The 20,547-nt window shown below is 43.5% G+C and overlaps 1 protein-coding gene across 2 annotated transcripts in view; it reads right to left on the bottom strand.

The window, feature by feature from the left end:
- The window catches only part of LOC138981874 (dual specificity tyrosine-phosphorylation-regulated kinase 2-like), a 56,473-nt gene extending 44,558 nt beyond the window's left edge, over positions 1-11,915 (bottom strand). For both annotated transcript variants that reach the window (XM_070355013.1, XM_070355014.1), the window contains exon 1: positions 11,804-11,915. In XM_070355013.1, coding sequence (XP_070211114.1) covers positions 11,804-11,828 — 25 coding nt within the window. In that variant the 5' untranslated portion in view covers positions 11,829-11,915. The remainder of the gene's footprint in view (positions 1-11,803) is intronic.
- Between the last annotated feature and the right edge of the window lie 8,632 nt (positions 11,916-20,547).

Below are 20,547 nucleotides of genomic sequence, written 5' to 3'. Positions count from 1 at the left end.
AACGGGGAAAAAAGATTGGAAACGTCACATGTATCCTACAGCTAAAGTCGAAATCCATGCAGGTGCCATGCGGCTATGCTGGAACACATATAGAGGCAAACATGGAACAGTGTTCCAGCTTTGACGCATTCTGTTCCATCTTACCCTCATCAAACTATAAAGTGAACACTGGTGTTTTTAGTCCGTGGCAGGCTAATTGCCCCCGGATAATTGTTCCCCGACAACTGCCCCCCCCCCCCTCCGGACAATTGCCCTACTAGGACAATTGCCCCCCGGACACCTGCCCCCCCCCCCCCCACCGAGGGAGGACAACTGCCCCCCGGACACCTGCCCCCCAATTTTTTTCTCACCACTCTTCGTGCAAGTTTTTGCAAAAGCCGTTCACTTCAATAAGAGTGTGTGTGTGTGTACGTGTGTGTGTGTGTGTGTGTGTGTGTGTGTGTGTGTGTGTGTGTTTGTGTGTGTGTGTGTGTGTGTGTGTGTGTGTGTGTGTGTGTGTGTGTGAGTGTGTTTGCTGGTGTAAATGCGGGCGTAAGTGTGAGCGTGCAAGTGTCTGTGTCGGTTTGTCTGTGTGTATGTCTGTCAGTTTGTCTTTGTCTGGGTGTTTACAGTATTTATGTGTATGTGTCTATATGTGTGTGAGTGTGTGTGTATATGTGTGTGTGTGTGTGTGTGTGTGTGTGTGTGTGTTTGTGTTTGCGCGCGCGCGCGTGTGCGTGTGCGTGTGTGTATGTGTGTGTGTGTGTGTGTGTATTCAAACCAGGAAGCATTATATAGATATCGTTGAGAAAACAAATTATAGACTTCCATTACCTATGAATACCCTCTAGACAACAATACAACACTTGATAACTCGCTAAACATACAGACAAGAATGGGGGGCAATTCATTGTCCTAGGCGGGAAAATGTCCAGGGGGCAGTACTGTTGTCCGGGGGGCAGTACTGTTGTCCGGGGGGCAGTACTGTTGTCCGGGGGGCAGTACTGTTGTCCGGGGGGGGGAGGGGGCAGTACTGTTGTCCGGGGGGCAGTACTGTTGTCCGGGGGGGGGGGGGGGGAGGGGGGCAGTTGTCCGGGGGGCATTTAGCATAGAACCGTTTTAGTCACGTACTCAATTCTCTTTTCAGTTTTATTGTATTTTTTCCTTCTATACCTTTTATTGAATGGTTGATTGATTTGTTTTACAGTATTTTGGGACCCGGACGGTGGCTACCCGAAGAAATGGGCTGCGCGTTGTCGGCTGTCAGAAACGGGGAAATGGGTTTGCGTTGCGCATCAAGAACATTTGGTGTTCCTGTCACGACTTTTATGCTGCGAAATATCTTGGTACTGCTTCTTGTGTGGCACCAACACCCCTTTGAACATTATACAGTGCCAGCAGTATACACACGGCATTGATCACACGAGGACTGCACTGAAAGTAGAAAACAAAAGGACATTGAGTGAAAAATCGTTTCTTAGCTTCTTTTTTATGTTTTACAAAAACAGTTTTTTTATCCGATTTGTTTAGACCTAGCCCTTATTTATATTTTTTTCACATTTGAGGCATTAATTGTTATCAAATTTACTATTTCTTTGGTAAAAATCCAATGTTATGTGGAAAAACAGACATTTAAATAAGATGGCTAAATCAAAATGTTATGACGTATGAATTTATCTTGTGTGTGTGGCAATGTGTAATTGTGTGCGTGTGATTGAGAGTGTGTGGGTGTATATATGTGTGTGTGAGACACAGACAGAGCTAGAAAGAGAGTCAGTGTGTTTTTGCATGTGTTCCGAGTTTGACAACACAGTGTTCCACTTTACACACCCATGCGTCCAACCTGGAACAAATGCAGAAATTTTTATAATGGTCAGTTTGATGAGTTGTGTGACTTTTATTTTATCTTATGTTGTTCGTTTGTTTACTGATAGAGTCTAGTATGTGACAGTATAAAAAACGCTTTGCAATAATAATTTTTTTGTCTGGTACGGCTGTTTCTCCTTAACTGTTCCAGGTTTAGCGACATTCCCATAAGTGTATGCTCTTCATCAAGCGCCTGTTGTCAGCAGTAGACCTATCACCGACAACACAGCACGACTCGACTCCAACTATGACTGATAATGTTAATATGCATTTCATTCCACATTAATCATGTTCTTGTTAGCAAAGGGAACACATTAAAATGGTCTTTATATACAGGTGATCGTTTTAGAAAGGTAAATTATAGAGGAAAGAACCTAGCTTGTCGGGGATTCTTTTGGGTGGTTGTACTGGGCAGGTGGTCGTTATCAAGAGGTGTCCACCAGGGCAGGTTAGATTTCTACAGTGCAGGAATTCGTTGGTACTATGGACTATTTTGCTCCACGTTACACGACATATAATAAACTAGCATGTACATACACTATAGTGTATGTTCTTCTTCAAGGAGCTGTAGCCAGCGGGTACACCTATCCCTACCCACACCGAGATAAAGCATGACTCTTACTCTAATAATTTTAATATCGAAAACAAAAATACTTGTTATTTCCCATTAATCATGTCCCTGATATCCCGATAGTGCTTGCTGGCCTTTCATTTCGCTTGGTAAAGTCATTACACTGTGCGTTGCAAAATCCTTTGAAGGCACTTGTTATCTATTATTGACAAGAAGATAAATTAACTGCCGAACCCAAGCTATAATATTATGTAGAAAGCGTTGACGTACACGAAGTGAAGGTACACGTTACCACGAGAAAGACTATGAGTCATTGCACTATGTGTTGCAAAATCATTTAATGTGTTATCATTTTTGGGCCAGAAGATAAACGAATTGGTCGATCCCACACTTTTCCGCTCATTTTTGACGTAAACGTGACAGAGCGAAGGTAAAATTAGTTATCATCAGAAGAAAAAAAAGATAGCAGAAAAAAACGCTTACCTATGTGGTTTTCATAGTGGGGATAGGTGATACACTGTTAGTGTACATATGCGTGCGCGAGTGTAGTATGCTTCGTATGGTATTTTTATCTGTTGTCTTATTATTTGTTTTGTCTTTTAATGTGCACCACACTGAAATTTCTCTGTATGAGATAATAAAGTATTCGTATTCGTATTCGTATTCGTATATAGATAAAATGGGATTATAACGGAAGGCTACATATTTATAACCATTAGATGATGCTACGACTTGTTACCCGTCCAAAGATCAAGAAACCGCCTATGAGTAGGAACACACACACACACACACACGCACGCACGCACGCACGCACGCACACACACACACACACACACACACACACACACACACACACACACACACACACACACATATTCCAGTACCCCGCGTAAACTGAAAGCAGCAGAATGTAAACAGAAAAGGTTTTAAACAACTGCTCCATGGTGTATTGCTCTTACTCTTCTTACAATATAAAACACACAGAAGAACACCTAAAAACAGCAACACAAAACTCCCCGAATCCCTTAACTCGCGTAAACTATATACAGAATGTCCCACATGATATGTCTTCATCATCTGCTCACCTTACTCTCTTCATGATGTTGGGGCATTGCTCTCATTACAGCAAACTACCAACACAGAAGAACACACACAGCCGAAAAAACAGGACTCCCCAAACCCAAATAACCAGCGTAAAATGTACACATGGCCAAATGTCAGCGTAAAGAGTACACAGAATGTAAAAATATGTATTCATCCTCTGCTCACCTTACCCAGCCCATGATGTCGAAAGCATTGCTCTTCTAACAGCAATTTGCTGCCACCGAAAATGATTTACACAAGACTTCCCAAACTCCAATTACCAGGGTAAACCGAACACAGAAGGCCAAATCCTAGCGTAAACTGTTCACAGAATGTCAAAAAAACATTTCTTCATCATCTGCTCACCTTACCCTGTCCATGATGGGGAGGGCATTCCCCTTCTTACAACAACAAGAAGAGCAAACGCTCGATCGAGTCATTTCGCAGTTCTGAATATTATATGAGGCATCAGATGGACAGGAAGAAATTGCTATTCACAACACAATGAGTCACGTTCACATAAAATTTGAGCCTGGTCACTTTTATAGTTTCCGAGAAAAGCCCAACGTTAAGTTGTGTGTTGCCGAACAGAAAAGGCTAGTTATCTCCCTTGTTTTTCTGATAACGTTCGTAAAAGGCTACAGATGTAAATACTTTGATGTAAAGAATAATCCTACAAAGTTTCAATCACATCCGATGAACTTTGTCAAAGATATAAAATGTCTAATTTTTCCTTTGACGCTGACCTGTGACCTTGAAAAAGGTCAAAGGTCAACGAAACCATCGTTAAAGTGTAGAGGTCATTGGAGGTCACGACTAAACAAAATATGAGCCCGATCGCTTTGATAGTTTCCGAGAAAAGTCCAACGTTAAGGTGGTGTCTACGGACGGCCGGCCGGACGGCCGGCCGGACAGACTAACACTGACCGATTACATAGAGTCACTTTTTCTCAAGTGACTCAAAAAGTTGACATATAGGAACGCCCAATATCACCAACATAAATTCCCCAAATGCCAATAGTCCGCGTGAACCGTAGCCAGATATTAGCGTGAAACGAACACAGAAGGCCAAATGTCAGCGTAACGTGTACACAGAATGTACTCACCTTACCCTCTCCATGATGGGGAAGGCATTGCTCTTCTTCCAAAAAAAAAAAAAAAAAAGGTTGACGTCCCAAATCACGAAGACAAATTCCAAAAATCGAACACAGAACCAGACGGGCGCTGTGGAGGGGTGGTAAGACGTCGGCCTCTTAATCGGAAAGGTCGAGGGTTCGAATCCCGGTCGCGGCCGCCTGGTGGGTTAAGTGTGGAGATTTTTCCGATCTCCCAGGTCAACTTATGTGCAGACCTGCTAGTGGATTATCCCCCTTCGTGTGTACACGCAAGCACAAGACCAAGTGCGCACGGAAAAGATCCTGTAATCCATGTCAGAGTTCGGTGGGTTATAGAAACACGAAAATATCCAGCATGCTTCCTCCGAAAGCGGCGTATGGCTGCCTTAATGGCGGGGTAAAAACGGTCATACACGTAAAATTACACTCGTGCAAAAAGCACGAGTGTACGTGGGAGTTTCAGCCCACGAACGCAGAAGAAGAAGGAGAAGAACACAGAAGGCCAAATGCCAGCGTAAAGTGTACACAGAATGTCACAAATATGTCTTGATCATTCTGCTCACCTTACCCTGTTCATGATGGTGAGGGCAGAACGATTGATCGTATACTGTCTCATCCCAGCAACAGGGACCACACAACACAACACCTCTCTGTCACTATCAACCACACGTGTACCACCGTCCTCGGCGAGCTCCTTGGCCGTGTGCATTATGCATGACAGGTAGCCTTTTATCTGTAGCTAACCCGTACAAGGCTGGGGTGGGTTTTCGCTCTCTCTCCCTCTCTCTCCGTCTCTGTCTGTCTGTCCGTCTTTCTGTGTCTCTCTCTCTCTCTCTTTTCTGTGTGTGTGTGTGTATGTGTGTGTGTGTGTGTGTGTGTGTATTCATTCTGTATAAGTAGTCTTTGTTTACATCTTTTGAAGATACTGTGATACAAACATGGGTTTGAATGAATGAGTTTACATTTTCTCTTCCTTCTCAACCTCTCTCTGTCTCTCTCTCCCTCCCTCACCCCCACCCTTTCGCACACACTCTCTGTCTCTCTCTCTCTGTCTCTCTCTCTGTCTCTCTCTCTCTCTGTCTCTCGCTCTCTCTCTCAGTAACCTTAAAACATTCAAAACACATCTGCAAAAATACATTCAAACATCACTTTAATGTAATGTGCCTGGTTGCTCAAACGTATGTGTGCCTTTTATCCTTCTGAAAATGTGCATGTATGTGTCTTGCGTCAACTTGGTGTGATAAGAATACATTCTCGTGTATTACTCCTTCTAGTATCTAAGATAGTATTACTGCATTTTATATTGGCATGGTGATTCCTTCATAATCTAAGATGGTATATATTAGGTCATGAACGGGTTTTTTTATTTTTATTTTATTTTATTTTTTTTTTAACTTTGCTACCTGATCCTTTATTTGGTTAGTGTGTCGTGTTATGTTGGCTTGCCTTATAAGTTAGTTGATCTTCTGTGTGTGTGTGCGTGTGCGTGTGCGTGTATATATATATATGTGTGTGTGTGTGTTCTGATAATGTATGGTTGTATATCTGCATATCACATGTCGATAAAAAAATGATCTTATTCTTATATTACTATTATTGCGTGTGTCTGCGTTTCATCATAAAAAGTTTGTTCCTATGTATTCCCATTTCGATTATAACCATTTTGCTTAGATCAGGACTAGCTGTAAGAAAGGTCCTACGGACCTAATGCTATCTTTCCTGTAATAAAGTTCAATGTTTCAATGTTTCAAGTTCAAAGTTCTCTCTCTCTCTCTCTCTCTTTCTTTCTCTGTCTGTCTCTCTCTCTCTGTCTCTCTCTCTCTGTCTCTGTCTCTCTCTCTCTCTCTCTCTGTCTCTCTCTCTCTCTCTCTTGCCCTTCCATGTCTGAGAAACGAGAGCGATACGACGCCGCAAGATTGAAGCACGTGCGCATTTTCGATAACATGGCGGGCTTATCTGTGATGTCTGGCTCATTTTGTAATTGTATACTGTCGAAAATTCCTGTTGTTCATTTTGACCCACCCACATCTTTGTAACGCCAATAGAAGAAGAAGAAGAAGAAGAACAATAACAACAACAACAACAACAACACTAACAACCACAACAACAACAACACTAACAACCACAACAACAACAACAACCACAACCCTAAAATAAGTAATTTTTAAATATAAAAAGCAAATAATCATACCATTACCACTCACCCGTCAAAAGTAATTTAAATCAGAAACAAATTATCTGCTGCTCTAGCTCCATATTATACATTGACAAAAATGTCAATTTTCTACTTTTTGACCGGAACTCGACCCTACTGTTACCTTGCAATATGACCAGGATCAATCATGACTTGAGTCATGTCCAGAAGTCATGAAATCCTGGAATCGTGGAAAGTTTCAAACATACAGCTTTAAAACGGTTGAACATTATGATTTTTGATTTTTTTAACTTAAACTTGAGCCCACTGTGACCTTGGGACGAAAGGTAGATTAAGCAGACTAAATTTGGTTATGTTTAGTCATATTAAACCATGGGAGTATGTGAAGTTTCACAGTTCTTGCTTCAAACAATTTGAAGAAAATGACAATTATCCTGTGTGTGAAAACTTTTAGAATTTGACTAGCTATATGGTCCAGAACACTTTGCTTTTGTCTGGAGGTCATCACATTCTAAAACTGTGTACCGTTTCAAAGCTCTGGTTTCAAAAACGTACAAGAAATTGATATTTTTTCATGTGTTGACTCTAACATGACTCCCCTGTGACCTTGAAGTTCGACGTAGGTCAACCAAATTTGTAAATTGTCTCGAGGTTATCAAACCATAGAAGTGTGTAAAGTTTCAAAGATCGAGTTAAAAAGATAATTCAAGAAATTGATAAATCTCCAAATTATGACCTCGCCGTGACCATGAAATTTGACAAGGGTCAACCATACTTGGGTCATGTTGGGAGGCCATCAAGTCCTAGAAGTGTGCAGAGTTTCAAAGTTCTAGCTTCAATAACATCAATAAAACCTCAATGTTTTTCTTTTATTGACGGCCGGCCGGCCGCTTGTCCATATAGACGAACATTGCTCATTTTTATGACTCACTGATTACTCAGGTGAGCCAAAAATGGAAGAAATAACTTGTTTCAGCGGTTGTTCACCCATCCTTGATCATAAAACGTATACCTGTGCCAGAGAAGCATCCTTGGCCTTAAAGGTGAAACGATTATCTCATCACCAACACAGCTCACGGTATCTACGGCCTATTGTGTGTGAACGAGAGTGTCTGTACCACATTACCACCCCACGCGAGACTAGGTTACGAACGTTCGATTACTGTCACGTCTACCCTGTTTTAATTATCGAACCGATATTGTCTTGTCTGTTTTACCTGTATTACTGGTGTCGCCAGTGTTGGTACAAAGCGGAGAGGGATGCTAAAAGTAATTGTTGGTTATCAGGTTGCATACCATCTTTGCGCCTCACCATGAATTTTTGCCATTATGTTACATACAGGATAAGAATATATACATGTATACCTTCACTTGGACACATACCAAAAATCAACATCCGGACTGCTTCCTGTAGGGAGTGAGAATTTCGAAATGAATTAATTTCATACAGAAAAAGCCGCTAGTGTCTGTTAAGAAATTAATTCATGAAAAAATCCCCGCCATGCGCAGAGAGCACCCAAGGCTGTTGATTTCCGGTATGTGCCCAAATGGGGGGATGGTCTCATCCCATGTAACAGCCTTATCTCGATCTGAGATGTTGAACCGACCTTTTTTCACGAGACAGACTGGGCCTTTAATTATCGAGCCAACATTGTCTTTTTTGTTTCAACATCCACCACTGGTGTCGCCAGTGTTGGTGCAAAGCGCAGAGGGATGCTAGAAGTAATTGATCTAGCTGTCGATTGTCATGTTGGATACCATTTCTGTACCTTACCATGAATCTTGCCAGGATGTTACATAAAGGATAAGAACATGTATACCCATTCTGATCATCATCGCTCCACGGCTATCGCCAGTTATCTCTCTGACCGGACGCTAAAGTCCTTCGCGAATCTATCAAAACAAGAATACAGAGTTATCTCCCATATGTTGTTCACGAGCAGTGTTCGCGAGACGAAAATGATTGCAGATTGGCCGACTTCGACAGTGATCTCCGTTCTGTTCTTCACAGTTATGATAAAGACATCGTTCTAAGGTCAAAACAAGTCGAAATTTTGGGATTGCTGCCGGAAGGAGACCGTAATATATGGTTGCATCACTGTCAGAAAAAAATCGTCTGCTCCAGCGAGCGCCGAAACCAAACGGTTGATTATCACGTGACACTTTTGCCATATTTAGAGTTGTTTGCACAGTAAATACAGCCGCGAAAACTAGCTCGCTTGAAACTGTCTTACATACATCAATTCCTTTGTAATTTAAAAATTACACAACACCATGAAAAATCATTATCGACGATCGCGAATCTGCTTATATCCATAACACATTACGAAAAGATCTAAATATGTAAAAAATCGATTTCCTCGCCAGACAAGGAAAACCAAGGCATCCTGTCAGGGATAGAATGCGCCGAACTCATTTTGACCTGAGGATGCATGTATACCTCCACTGGGACACATACCAAAAATCAACCTCGGGACTACTTTCTGTGTAGAGTGAACATTTTGTGATGAAGTAATTGAACAAAAAAGCCGCTAGTGTCTGTATTGAAATGATGTCCACTACACAGGGAGCGCTGAAGGCAGTTGATTTCCTGTGTGTGCCCAAATGGAGGAATGTTCTTATTCCATGTTAAAGCCTTTGCTAGATCGGAGATGTTGAGCCGACCTTTTTTCACAAGAAAGACTGTGCCTTCAGTTATCGAACCAACATTGTTTTGTCTGATTTACCGCCATTACTGAAGTCGCCAGTGTTGCGAGCATAACCAGATTACGTTACCCCCCCCCACACACACACACACAGACAGATCTGTCCATGCAGACTTAAGAGAATCCTTCTGTTTGGACACATACCAAAATTTTACAGCCTGGCTCATTTCTGTGAAAATAGATGTAGATGAGTGTATGTGTGTGTGTAAAGAAAAGTCCCTTTCTTTCTCCGTCATTTTACTTCCCGACATAATTGAAGGTACAGCATCCTAAGCTACGTGTTCACCTTTTCGTGATCAGTTGTCTGTTGTGTAAATTCCTTCTTGTCCCCTTTAAAGGCACACTCCTTCCCATGAAAACCGTTCGCCCCGCCGTCTCAGATCTGGCCAGCCTTTTTTCATGGGATAAGAGTAAGACCATCCCTCTACTCCAAATACCAAGAATCAAATTCCTGGTTGCTTGCTGTGACCAGTGGGTTGGAATTTGTTGATGAATAAATTTCCCCAAAAGGTACCAGTGCCTTTACGAGATTAACTCTTAAAGAAAAAAAACCCCACTGGGTACAGATATCATCCAGGGCTTATCATTTGTGGTATGTGCCCAAGTGGAGGGATGGTCTTATCCCCTGTAAAAGTATGACCAGATCTGAGACGGTGAGGCGAACTGTTTTCCCATGTAAACGAGAGGCATCTGTACAGTTTATTCCGTAACTGCAAAGGTATCTTAAATGACTTGTTATGCTTACAAGAGCAGGTTCTGCAGAATTTGAAGCTTAAATTGCAGTGGATTCAGAGCGTTAGAACGCTAAAGTTCAACAATACCTTTCTTTGCTTTGAAATTCTGAAATAGAAAATTGAGTTCTCTTGACGAACAATAATAACACAGAACGGTTTCGACGATTGTCTTCGTCAGGTTCACTTAAACTAACTTAAAGGCACAGTAAGCCTCCCACAAACCATCACAGATACTGTCAGGCTTGTACACACAGTACTAACACCCTTCCATTTGAACGCTCACCGAACGGGAACATCCTGGCTGCTTTCCGTCGAGAGTGAGACATTTTCAAAGAATTTATTTTCGTGGACCGTCTGTTCTACAATCAGGCGCCTCGATTTGGCGCTAGAACTAACTTTTTAAATCTAAATAATACATTGACAGCTTGTAACACAAACATTCTTAAATCATTTGAAAAGATTTCATTCTTCATCAAGACAATTCGAAGTTTTGAAAGTTTAAAAAAAAGATAGGCCGGAAGCAGGGTCACGAAAGGTCGTGTCTCAAAGCAGACAATTTTTCTGCAAAGGGCTCGCTTTCTTTGAAGCCAGCCGCCGCCGCTGCCGACAAGTTCGTGTGACTTGCAGCCGTTTGTTGCGTTTTAGAATCATCTTTATTTGTTCTTTATTTGGTGTTTAACGTCGTTTTCAACCACGAAGGTTATATCGCGACGGGGAAAGGGGGGAGATGGGATAGAGCCACTTGTCAATTGTTTCTTGTTCACAAAAGCACTAATCAAAAATTTGCTCCAGGGGCTTGCAACGTAGTAGGCCTACAATGTATTACCTTACTGGGAGAATCCAAGTTTCCAGTACAAAGGACTTAACATTTTTTACATACTGCTTGACTAAAATCTTTACAAAAATTGACTATATTCTATACAAGAAACACTTAACAAGGGTAAAAAGAGAAACAGAATCCGTTAGTCGCCTCTTACGACATGCTGGGGAGCATCGGGTAAATTCTTCCCCCTAACCCGCGTTTTTTTTGGTTAGAATCAGAAGTACAAAATAACGTGCTATTGCGGATACAGCCAGTCGCATTGGAATCACAAACTGACGACTAAATAGTGAAAAAAAGGAATGTGGATCACACGGGTTCACGATGGCTCAGGGGTTAGATAAATCACGAAATCTGGTGTGTGGTTTACGCGAGCTAAATAGCAATGCAAACGAGCTGTTCATTTAATGCTATTAAATGCTATTGCAAGTGTGTACTGTGTTCCATAAGGTTAGAACTGCTTTTTTCATTAGAAGATTTAAATCGTTTTGTAAACCATTTGAGACATACTGGGGCTTTAATAAAACAAGGAGAGACGACATAAAGAGAAAGAAGAAATCGTCGAAACCGGTCTGTGTTTTTATTGTTCGTCACGTGTTTCTGGTACTGGTGAGTACATTTTTATTGTTATCTTGTCCTTGTTCTTCTCACCTGCAGTCTCTTGTTCCTGTTCTGACTTCTCTTGGTAGAGATTTTTCAGTCCGACAATAAAACAAAAATCTCATCCCGAAGTACAAGACAAATACATGACGCACAGTTATTGTGTATCACTCACTTGTCCTCGTTTGTGGATTCAACATGACACAGCTCCATAATCATGTGATGATCTCTCTGGCATTTCTGTCAAATCGACGTCCACTGCCATACATTCCACGCCCTGCCCCCCGGTCGTGACGCCAAACTTATGCATGCGTCACCATCTACGTGATTGTGATGACGTTACTGCACAAATGCCAGACTTGTCTGGTCGAGACTGCACAAATTCCAGAACGGCTTTTTGCTGATTTGGTGTTGGTGTTGTATGGCTAGGGACGCCGATAGGATAACATTTTCATTTATTTAAAAGATAAGATTGTTTTTATTGACAAGGGTATTGAAGGACTGACTTCACGAAGCTGGCCGCACGGAGCTTTAGCACTGAGTTTTCGGTAAAAAGACTTCGCGTAGTCTTCGCGTAGACTCCGGGCTCAAACAAAGGACCGCCTCCTAAAACAATCAAACACGTCATTTCCCACAGGTACTTTGCCTATTAGGGACTAGTTGATGTTATACGATACCGTAACCGCCTCCTAACATTGCTTGAAGCCCAGAGTCCAAACACCCTGTGTCATTGTATATTATTTGCGCCCTTTCATTCATTTATTCGCTGCGGCTTCGTGGCAGGCGGAAGGAAAAATCAGCCAGAAAAGTGTTCGTTATTGTTTGTCTGTGCACTTAAAAGACCGTTGGGTCGATATATTTGTGAATGTATTGTTTTGTCAATAACAAACGTTCCAACAACCTACCTTTCTTGGGTTTTTTTATTCTGATTTTTGGAACGTTGGCAGTCTCTTTGTTTTTGGATTTTATCACCTTTTTTGTTCTCGTGAACAAAAGAACAAGGGCAACGAAGAATACTTGCAAGGCACTTATCCATACGGGCGATCGTGTTTGCGCGCGCGCGCGCGCGAGTGTATGTGTGTGTGTGTGTGTGTGTGTGTGTTGGAGGTGTGTGTGTGCGTGCGTGTGTCTGTGTGTGTCTGTGTGTCTGTCTGTATGTCTGTCTGTCTGTTCGCGTGCGTGTATGTGAATGTGCATTTTACATTCGCTTAGCAGACAAACTTGAGAGCGCAGAAGAGGGTCGGTTTGACCATGTCAGGTTCTCGAGGGTTGTCCCTGAGGTACTAAGGCAGCTGAGGCGGTACCTCTTTCATCAGGAGGCATCGGAAGATGGAGTCGATGTTGAGGCAGTGCTTGGCGCTGGTCTCGATGTTGAGGCAGCCATACTGAGCGCTGAGCGCGCGCACTTGACACGAGACGCGTTCTTCTTGAAGTAGGTCAGCTTTGTTGCCTACGAGCACTACGGAGAACATATTCAGCCCTGTCAATAACAATGGAGAAAAATATGACTTGTTTTGAATTACATCGACGATGTTCAAAGAAGAAAATAAAGGAATAAAAGCCAGAGGTAGTGCACATCATAATGTCAATGTCCGTGGTAAGTCACACAGATTAGCGCGATATGTTTTGGAACAGTGATTAACCACAAAAAACAAAAAAAAGAGAAAAGTATGGGTAAAGCAGGGCTATCCAAAGAATATCTTCTTAGACGGTCCCGGCACCCCCAATTGTAATGTTTAGGAAATGTCGCGGACAGTTGTATGTATATATAAGGTTCCTTGGTCGGGCGTTGGTGACAGGTACCTGTGTCAAGTTGGGAAGACCTGTAGCTGGGCTTAGCTCAGTAATTCCACGCCTTGCACGCTTTGCACGCATTGCACGGGACGTTCACGGTAGCTAGGCTGCGCGCTATTTGTAGAGTTCACTGGTTACCTTGTAGCTGACCGTAAAATTCATAAGCATTCTTTATTCTGTCTCGGCCGAGACAAGATGTTTTCGAACGGCTTCGAAGTTCGCGTTGTGAATTGTCGTTTGGGTTCGAGGTTTCTTTTTTCAGTACTTCTACTGGTTGACTTTGTTAAAGTCGGTTGCGTAAAGTGTACGCGATGATATTCATTGGCCTGTGTGAGGTAAGCTATATTTCTTGGTCTAGTTGGATAGACTTTTGTCAGTTTTGCTGAAGGTGAATTGGGCCGGTGGCAGGGGACAGGGAACCTACATTAGTTACCAGTTGTACTGTTTTGTCTGTCTTTGTGTTGTAGTGTTCATCATCTTGTTTAAAGTGTAATCATTAGCATGGTAAATTGTATTGTAGAAGGAAACCAAAGTTTAGAGTCATTGTGCTTCCTCCTCATCCCTAATATGATGTCTATTGGAGGAGGAAGACACGTGTCTTATATTTTTAGCGTGATTATTGACGTTGGCCTTCTAGGCTTTCAGTGATTACTGTCAAGGACAGAACGGACCGGGATGTGCGAACCTTAGCTTCTCGGCATTGAGGAGGCACCACCACGCTGCTGTTGAGCAGCAACTTTGGATCATCGCAGTAGCACCGCCACGCTGCTGTTGAGCAGCAACTTTGGATCATCGCAGTAGCACCACCACGCTGCTGTTTGAGCAGCAACTTTGGATCATCGCCGTGGCACCACTACGCTGTTGTTGAGCAGCTACTTCGTATCGTCGCAGTGGCACAACCACGCTGCTGTTGAGCAGCAACTTCGGATCGTCACCGTCGCTGCAGCATGTGTGCAGCGTGACGACACTCAACCTGTCTGAATCTCTCACCCCCGCGAAAGAGACGCAGGTGTCGACCTGAGGGCGCACCCACCCCCCCTGACTTCATCAAAATAGGAGCTAAGTACTTTCTCAATGATAGAGATCATTTAAGGTATGAGGAGGACCTTTAAGTTGATTCCTTATTGTCAGTAAACGTACGTTCTTTATATTGACTACCCTGATTGTCTTGTGTATGTTATCTGTTGACATTATTTGGCTGTTGTTTAATTTCTCATGCTCATCATGTTCATCTTCATGTATTCGTATTAACCTTTCCATCATCCCATTCATCGTCACCCCCATCTTACACCCTACTTGGGACTATTAAATATTTTCATTTATTTACATCGGTGTTTTTTGTGTGCTGTGGAGTGTGGCTAAAAGTTTTAAGTGAAAACTAAAACATGCAAGCATGCATGCACGCGACAGGAAACCAAAGGCGCGGACCTCTTTAGCAGAACTCCAGAGGGTCTCAAGACCAGGAGGACCTTTAGAAGTTTTGCAAGACCTCCACAGACAAGTTGTTATTATGGGGGCCTCTTATTCATACGGATAGTTTCGAGGTTGACCATGGGCAGCGCCATTTTGTTGTGAAATACGTCATCAGTTTGTGTACACAGGAAGTTGTGACATCCGTCACCCTATGGGAGGGGTGAAGGCAACAGTTGTTCATCAGTAGAAAGTTGTGAAATCCGTCACCCTATGGGAGGGGTGAAGGCAAAATTGGTTATCACTGAGTTTGTGTAACACAGGAAGTTGTGAAATATTGTTCACCAAAAACCTCATAGGTCGTACTGCGCAGGGTCAACCGCAACAAACTCAAACCATTCCTTCTATAATGCAATTGAGTGACTTATATACCGACATTTTCATTTCTTATTTTCAGCACAGGTGTAGGAAAAATCATGAACCAAAATGTTATTTATTTTCTAATCTAACATTTGTTTTACAAATGTGACCATGGTCTTTCAAACATACAGTGACATTAAACATTGTTATGTTAACAAAAAAAAAAGCTTTTGTGCACAAATCAGAAAATACATTGTACATTTTACCTACAGTGTCTGTGGCGGCAAAGGACCCAGCAAGTTGCACTGATCTATATTTTTAGATCAGTGGCAAGTTGTCAAGAACAGGCGCTTGCATTTGGATGTGTCCACTGATAATAGGTTTGGTTGTGATCAATCAGAATGATGTGGGAATAAAAAAAAATGTATGACAGTTTGGTATAATTACATGTAATTCACATATGCTGAAATAATAATAATAATAATAATGCAAACTTTTATAGCGCTATTCTAGAAAAATGTCTACTCTTAGCGCTTTACAATACATACATCGACCAAGCATACTATACACGCACAGGCAAAGAAACCGACCAAACATAACCAACAAACTATACATGCACAGGCAAAGAAAACGACCAAACATACAATACACGCACAGGCAAAGATAACGACCAAACATAAACAAACATACTATGACCAATCATAACCAACATACTATACGCGCGCAGGCAAAGAGAACAATCAGCACATGTAATAATTACTGACAACTAATGATGCAGGCATACAATGACAATCCAATACACAGCCTAGGCACAAGAACCACATAAGGCTACTGTATAAAAACGTGTCAACAATACTATTTACACACACACAAACAGTGCTGACACAAAGCGCAGAAAATATATATACACGTTATTTTAGGCACTAGGTAAGGGGTGAGGTGGGGCGGGATGGGGTGGGTGGGGAGATGCTGGAGGGAAAATCACTTGCGCTGAAAGAGGTGTGTTTTGAGATTTGTCTTGAATGTAGTGAGAGAATCTGTGTGTCTGAGAGGCAGAGGTAATCTATTCCAGGTCACAGGGGCTTGATAGGCGAAGGACCTCTCGCCACATGTCTTTGTTTGCACTGTGGGGAGTCGGAAGAGTCGAGTGTCGGCGGCGGAGCGAAGCTGACGAGAGGGGGTGTAGAGATTGAGGAGTTCTGAGAAGTATTCTGGGGCAGAACCAGAAACGACGGCAAAAGAAAGAGAGGAGAGTTTGTATTCGATCCTTTTAGTGATAGGCAGCCAGTGTAGAGAGTGAAGAAGGGGTGTGGCGTGTTCATACTTGGAAGATTTGAAGACCAGGCGGGCAGCGTTATTTTGGATCCTTTGAAGTCTATCTAAAAGGTACTTAGGGAGACCGGCCAGAAGAGAATTGCAATAATCTATCTTTGAGAGGACTAAAGAACACACTAACGTTTTGGTTGCATCAGTGGTGAGGTAGTGACGGACTGAACTAATCTTGCGCAGCTCTAGATAGGCGGACTTGCAGATGTTAGAAATGTGTTTTTGGAAAGAGAGAGTTGGATCGAGAGTGACGCCAAGGCTGCGGACAGACGGAGAGAAAGAGATAGGTAGTTCGTTGACAGTGAGAGAGGCAGGAAGAGAAGGGTGATTGAGAAATTTCTTGGGACAGGCCAGCATAACTTCGGTTTTGTCACTATTTAACTGGAGTTTGTTTAAAGACATCCAATCACTGAGGTCCGCAATGCAATCCTGTGTCCGAGATACCAGAACGTCAACTTCAGCAAGAGGGGCAGACTGATGAAGCTGTGTATCATCAGCGAAACTCTCGTGCGACAACGCATGGCGACTGATAACATCGGACACAGGGGAGGCATATAGAACGAAAAGTATGGGGCCAAGCACGGACCCTTGCGGGACACCGTACTGGAGAGCTGAAGGTTGAGATTTGATGCCGTTGACACAAACGGTCTGCGTCCGGTTAGTAAGGTACGAACGAACCCAGGAAAGGGCCAGATCATGAACACCAAAGGAGTGCTGAAGCCTGTGGAGCAGAATTTCGTGGTCTATCGTATCAAATGCGCTAGACAAGTCCAGTAGTGTTAGAATGGAGACCTGATTTTCGTCAAAGCCAAGAAGGATGTCGTTTACAATCTTCAGAAGTGCTGTCTCAGTACTATGGTTTTTCCTGTATGCAGACTGATGGGTGTTGAGAAGGTGGTTTTGCTCTAGATGAGTGAGAAGTTGTGAAAGGACAATTTTTTCAGTGATTTTTGAAAGGAATGACAAGTTCGAAACGGGCCTAAAGTTTTTCAAGGAATTCTTGTCAAGTGAAGGTTTTTTGATGAGGGGCCTAACTATTGCAGGTTTGAATTCATCTGGGAATGAGCCGGAAGTCAGAGAGTCGTTGATGACGTGAGTGAGATATGGAAGAAGGTCATCAATACAATCACACAGCAGAGAGGACGGAATGGGGTCAAGCTCGCACGTTTTCGGACTAGCGCCTAAACACACCTTTTTTACAAACTCGCTGGTGACAGGCTCAAAACGCTGCAGAGCTGGACCACAATACATCCTATCGGCAACCGGTGAAGGCGGGACAACAGCAGAATCAAGCTTCTCGCGAATAAGCGCGATCTTCGCAGTGAAAAAGTCAGCGAACTTCTGGGGAAGCTCATGTACAGAGAACATAGTGGGAAGAGGGGGACAAGTCACCTTGCCTAAGATGTCATTGGTGACACTAAACAGCTGTTTGACTGAGGTGCATGCGAGTATTTTGGATGAGAAGAATGCAGACTTGGCATGGTCGACGATGGCGATGACCCGGTTTCTGGCCGCCTGAAATACTTGCCGGTGCACGGTTAGACCTGTGGCGCGCCACTGACGCTCCGCCCCCCTCCTCTCCCGCTTGGCGTCTTGTAGTTCAGGTCCCACACCGCTATACCACGGGGAGGGGGGACGATTAGAGACCAAACGACGGGTAGAAGGGGCGTGTGTGTCCAGAATGGCACGCAAAACACGAAAGAGCTGTTCGGCGGACGGCAGTGAGGGCAAGTCGGCAAGAAAGTCGGCCTTAAAGGCCTCGACGTCCATAGACGCCAGTCTACGAACTTCCCTGTACACTCTAGGGGAGGGGGGTTTTGCGAAGTCAAGAGTGCACGTGACACAATAGTGATCGGACGAAAGGGACGGTTCAACAGACGTCGACTTAACCAGACCATCTTCTTCCCTGAAAACAACCCAATCAACAATGTGACCACGTACATGGGTGGGCTCTGAAACAGACTGACACAGATCAAACATATTGAGAACGTCAAGCACTTTGGATGTGTAAAAGTGTGATGGAGTGTCAAAGTGATAATTAAAGTCACCAACAATAAGCAGCGAGCCTGGTAGGTTATTTGCATATTCAAGAAAGTCCGGTAACTGTTCCAGAAACTTAGCATCCGTAAACTTGTTCTTCTTGCTTGGCGGGGGTCTGTACACAGTGAGAATGTTAACGACTCTTTGCTGGAAGGAGAGAGTCAGTTGTGCAAGTTCAAAGGTTGAGTGACTAAACGGAAAGTCAGATGTGAGTTTAATGTGAGGTCTCAGTTTGTCCGAAACTACGAAGGCAATACCGCCCCCGCGTGTAGCAGTCGACCGAGGGAAGGAGGAGGTGGTGTAGCCAGGGGGAGCGAGGTCACGACACTTGGCCTCGTCTCCAGCTTCGCGGAGCCACGTTTCCGTAACACACATAATGTCAACATCGTTACTGAGAATGTATTCATTGATAGCAGACCGCTTTTCTTTGCGGCCTACAGACTGGGCGTTGAATGACGTTACGCATTGGATTGGATTGGATAAGATTTACAGTCCAGTGAGGTTACCCTCATGGAAATTCGGGCTGCTTTCTCCCCGGGGAAAGCGAGCTGCCATACATACGGCGCTACCCATATTTTTTTTTTCTTTCTTTTTTTCCTGCATGCGTCATGTTTCCTGAGACTTAATGCCGTATGAGATGAAATTATTTTTACTTTATTCCAAGTCCCACGGGTATTTGATGGACATTTTTATCTATGCCTATACAATTTTGCCAGGAAAGACCCTTTTGTCAATCGTGGGATCTTTAACGTGCAAACCCCAATGTAGTGTACACGAAGGGACCTCGGTTTTTCGTCTCATCCGAAAGACTAGCACTTGAACCCACCGCCTAGGTCAGGAAAGGGGGGAGAAAATTGCGGCCTGACCCAGGCCTGAACACGCAACCTCTCGCTTCCGAGCGCAAGTGCGTTACCACTCGGCCACCCAGCTGATGGCACAGTGTCGAAACAAGCGACGATAGGCACACGAATGAGGTTATCAAAGTTGACACCTGACCTTTCTCCACAGTCTGACAAACCTCTGACAGACCCACACACCACGGAGATCCCTCTTTGCTTACGACGGCCTGCTCGATGAGTGCGAATGTGGGGGAGGTGGTAACCAATACCAGCACCTCTGATGTCATCAGCAACAGACGGGTCAAGCGTAGCGGGTGGCAGAGACAGAAGCTGGTCGCGTGTGTAGGTTAGGCGTGAAGGTGGCAACAACAAAAGATCGTCAGGCGGGTGCCTGTGCCAGTGAGTGAATGGAGCGTGACCTGAGGCGGTCACGGCGGGCTGCACGTGCAGAGAAGCGAGTTGATGGCCGAATGGCGGCTGGTGAACAAGGCTACTTGCCAGGTGTGACAGGAAAAGAGTCCAAACGATGCGAAAGTCCAGTGGAAGCGTGGCACAGAAGATAGACCAAAACAACGACCAATCCATGATTGATGAGTAGACAGGACAAAGACAGACGAACAGGCACTCCAACACAGTCAATCAACAATCTAAGACGGAGCTCGAACCCATACTGCCTGCTAGGCGTGGCCTCGTGTCTCTTATGTGATATTATACATGATATAATATTATTATGGCAGTTGCCATGACCATGAACCCCAAGAAAGGTTTAATGTTATGTAAAATCAAAATACCAAAATCAAGCACCTATTAATCTGGTCTACGGCGCGGGAAGATTGAGGCCTTCGTAAACGTTCAACGTTGGCCAATAATGATTTTAACAATGTTGTGTCGTTTTGTGTTATGTTTTATTTTGTTGATCAATTGATAAATATGTCTTCCCAACATATTACAAATCAAACAGAAATAAAGTCTTAGAGAACTACAATAATTATTGTTGCCGTCAAAACCTTGCAAGGCCTCAACCGTTCTCACGAGATCAGTTACATTTGTTTTCTCTCTCTCTCTCTCTCTCTCTCTCTCTCTCTCTCTCTCTCTCTCTCTCTCTCTCTCTCTCTCTTTCTCTCTCTCCCTCTCTCTCCCTCTCCCTACA

The sequence above is a fragment of the Littorina saxatilis genome, linkage group LG12 (assembly GCF_037325665.1).
Source record: "Littorina saxatilis isolate snail1 linkage group LG12, US_GU_Lsax_2.0, whole genome shotgun sequence".
Taxonomy (NCBI): domain Eukaryota; kingdom Metazoa; phylum Mollusca; class Gastropoda; order Littorinimorpha; family Littorinidae; genus Littorina; species Littorina saxatilis.
This window is presented reverse-complemented; position numbering and strand designations above follow the sequence as displayed.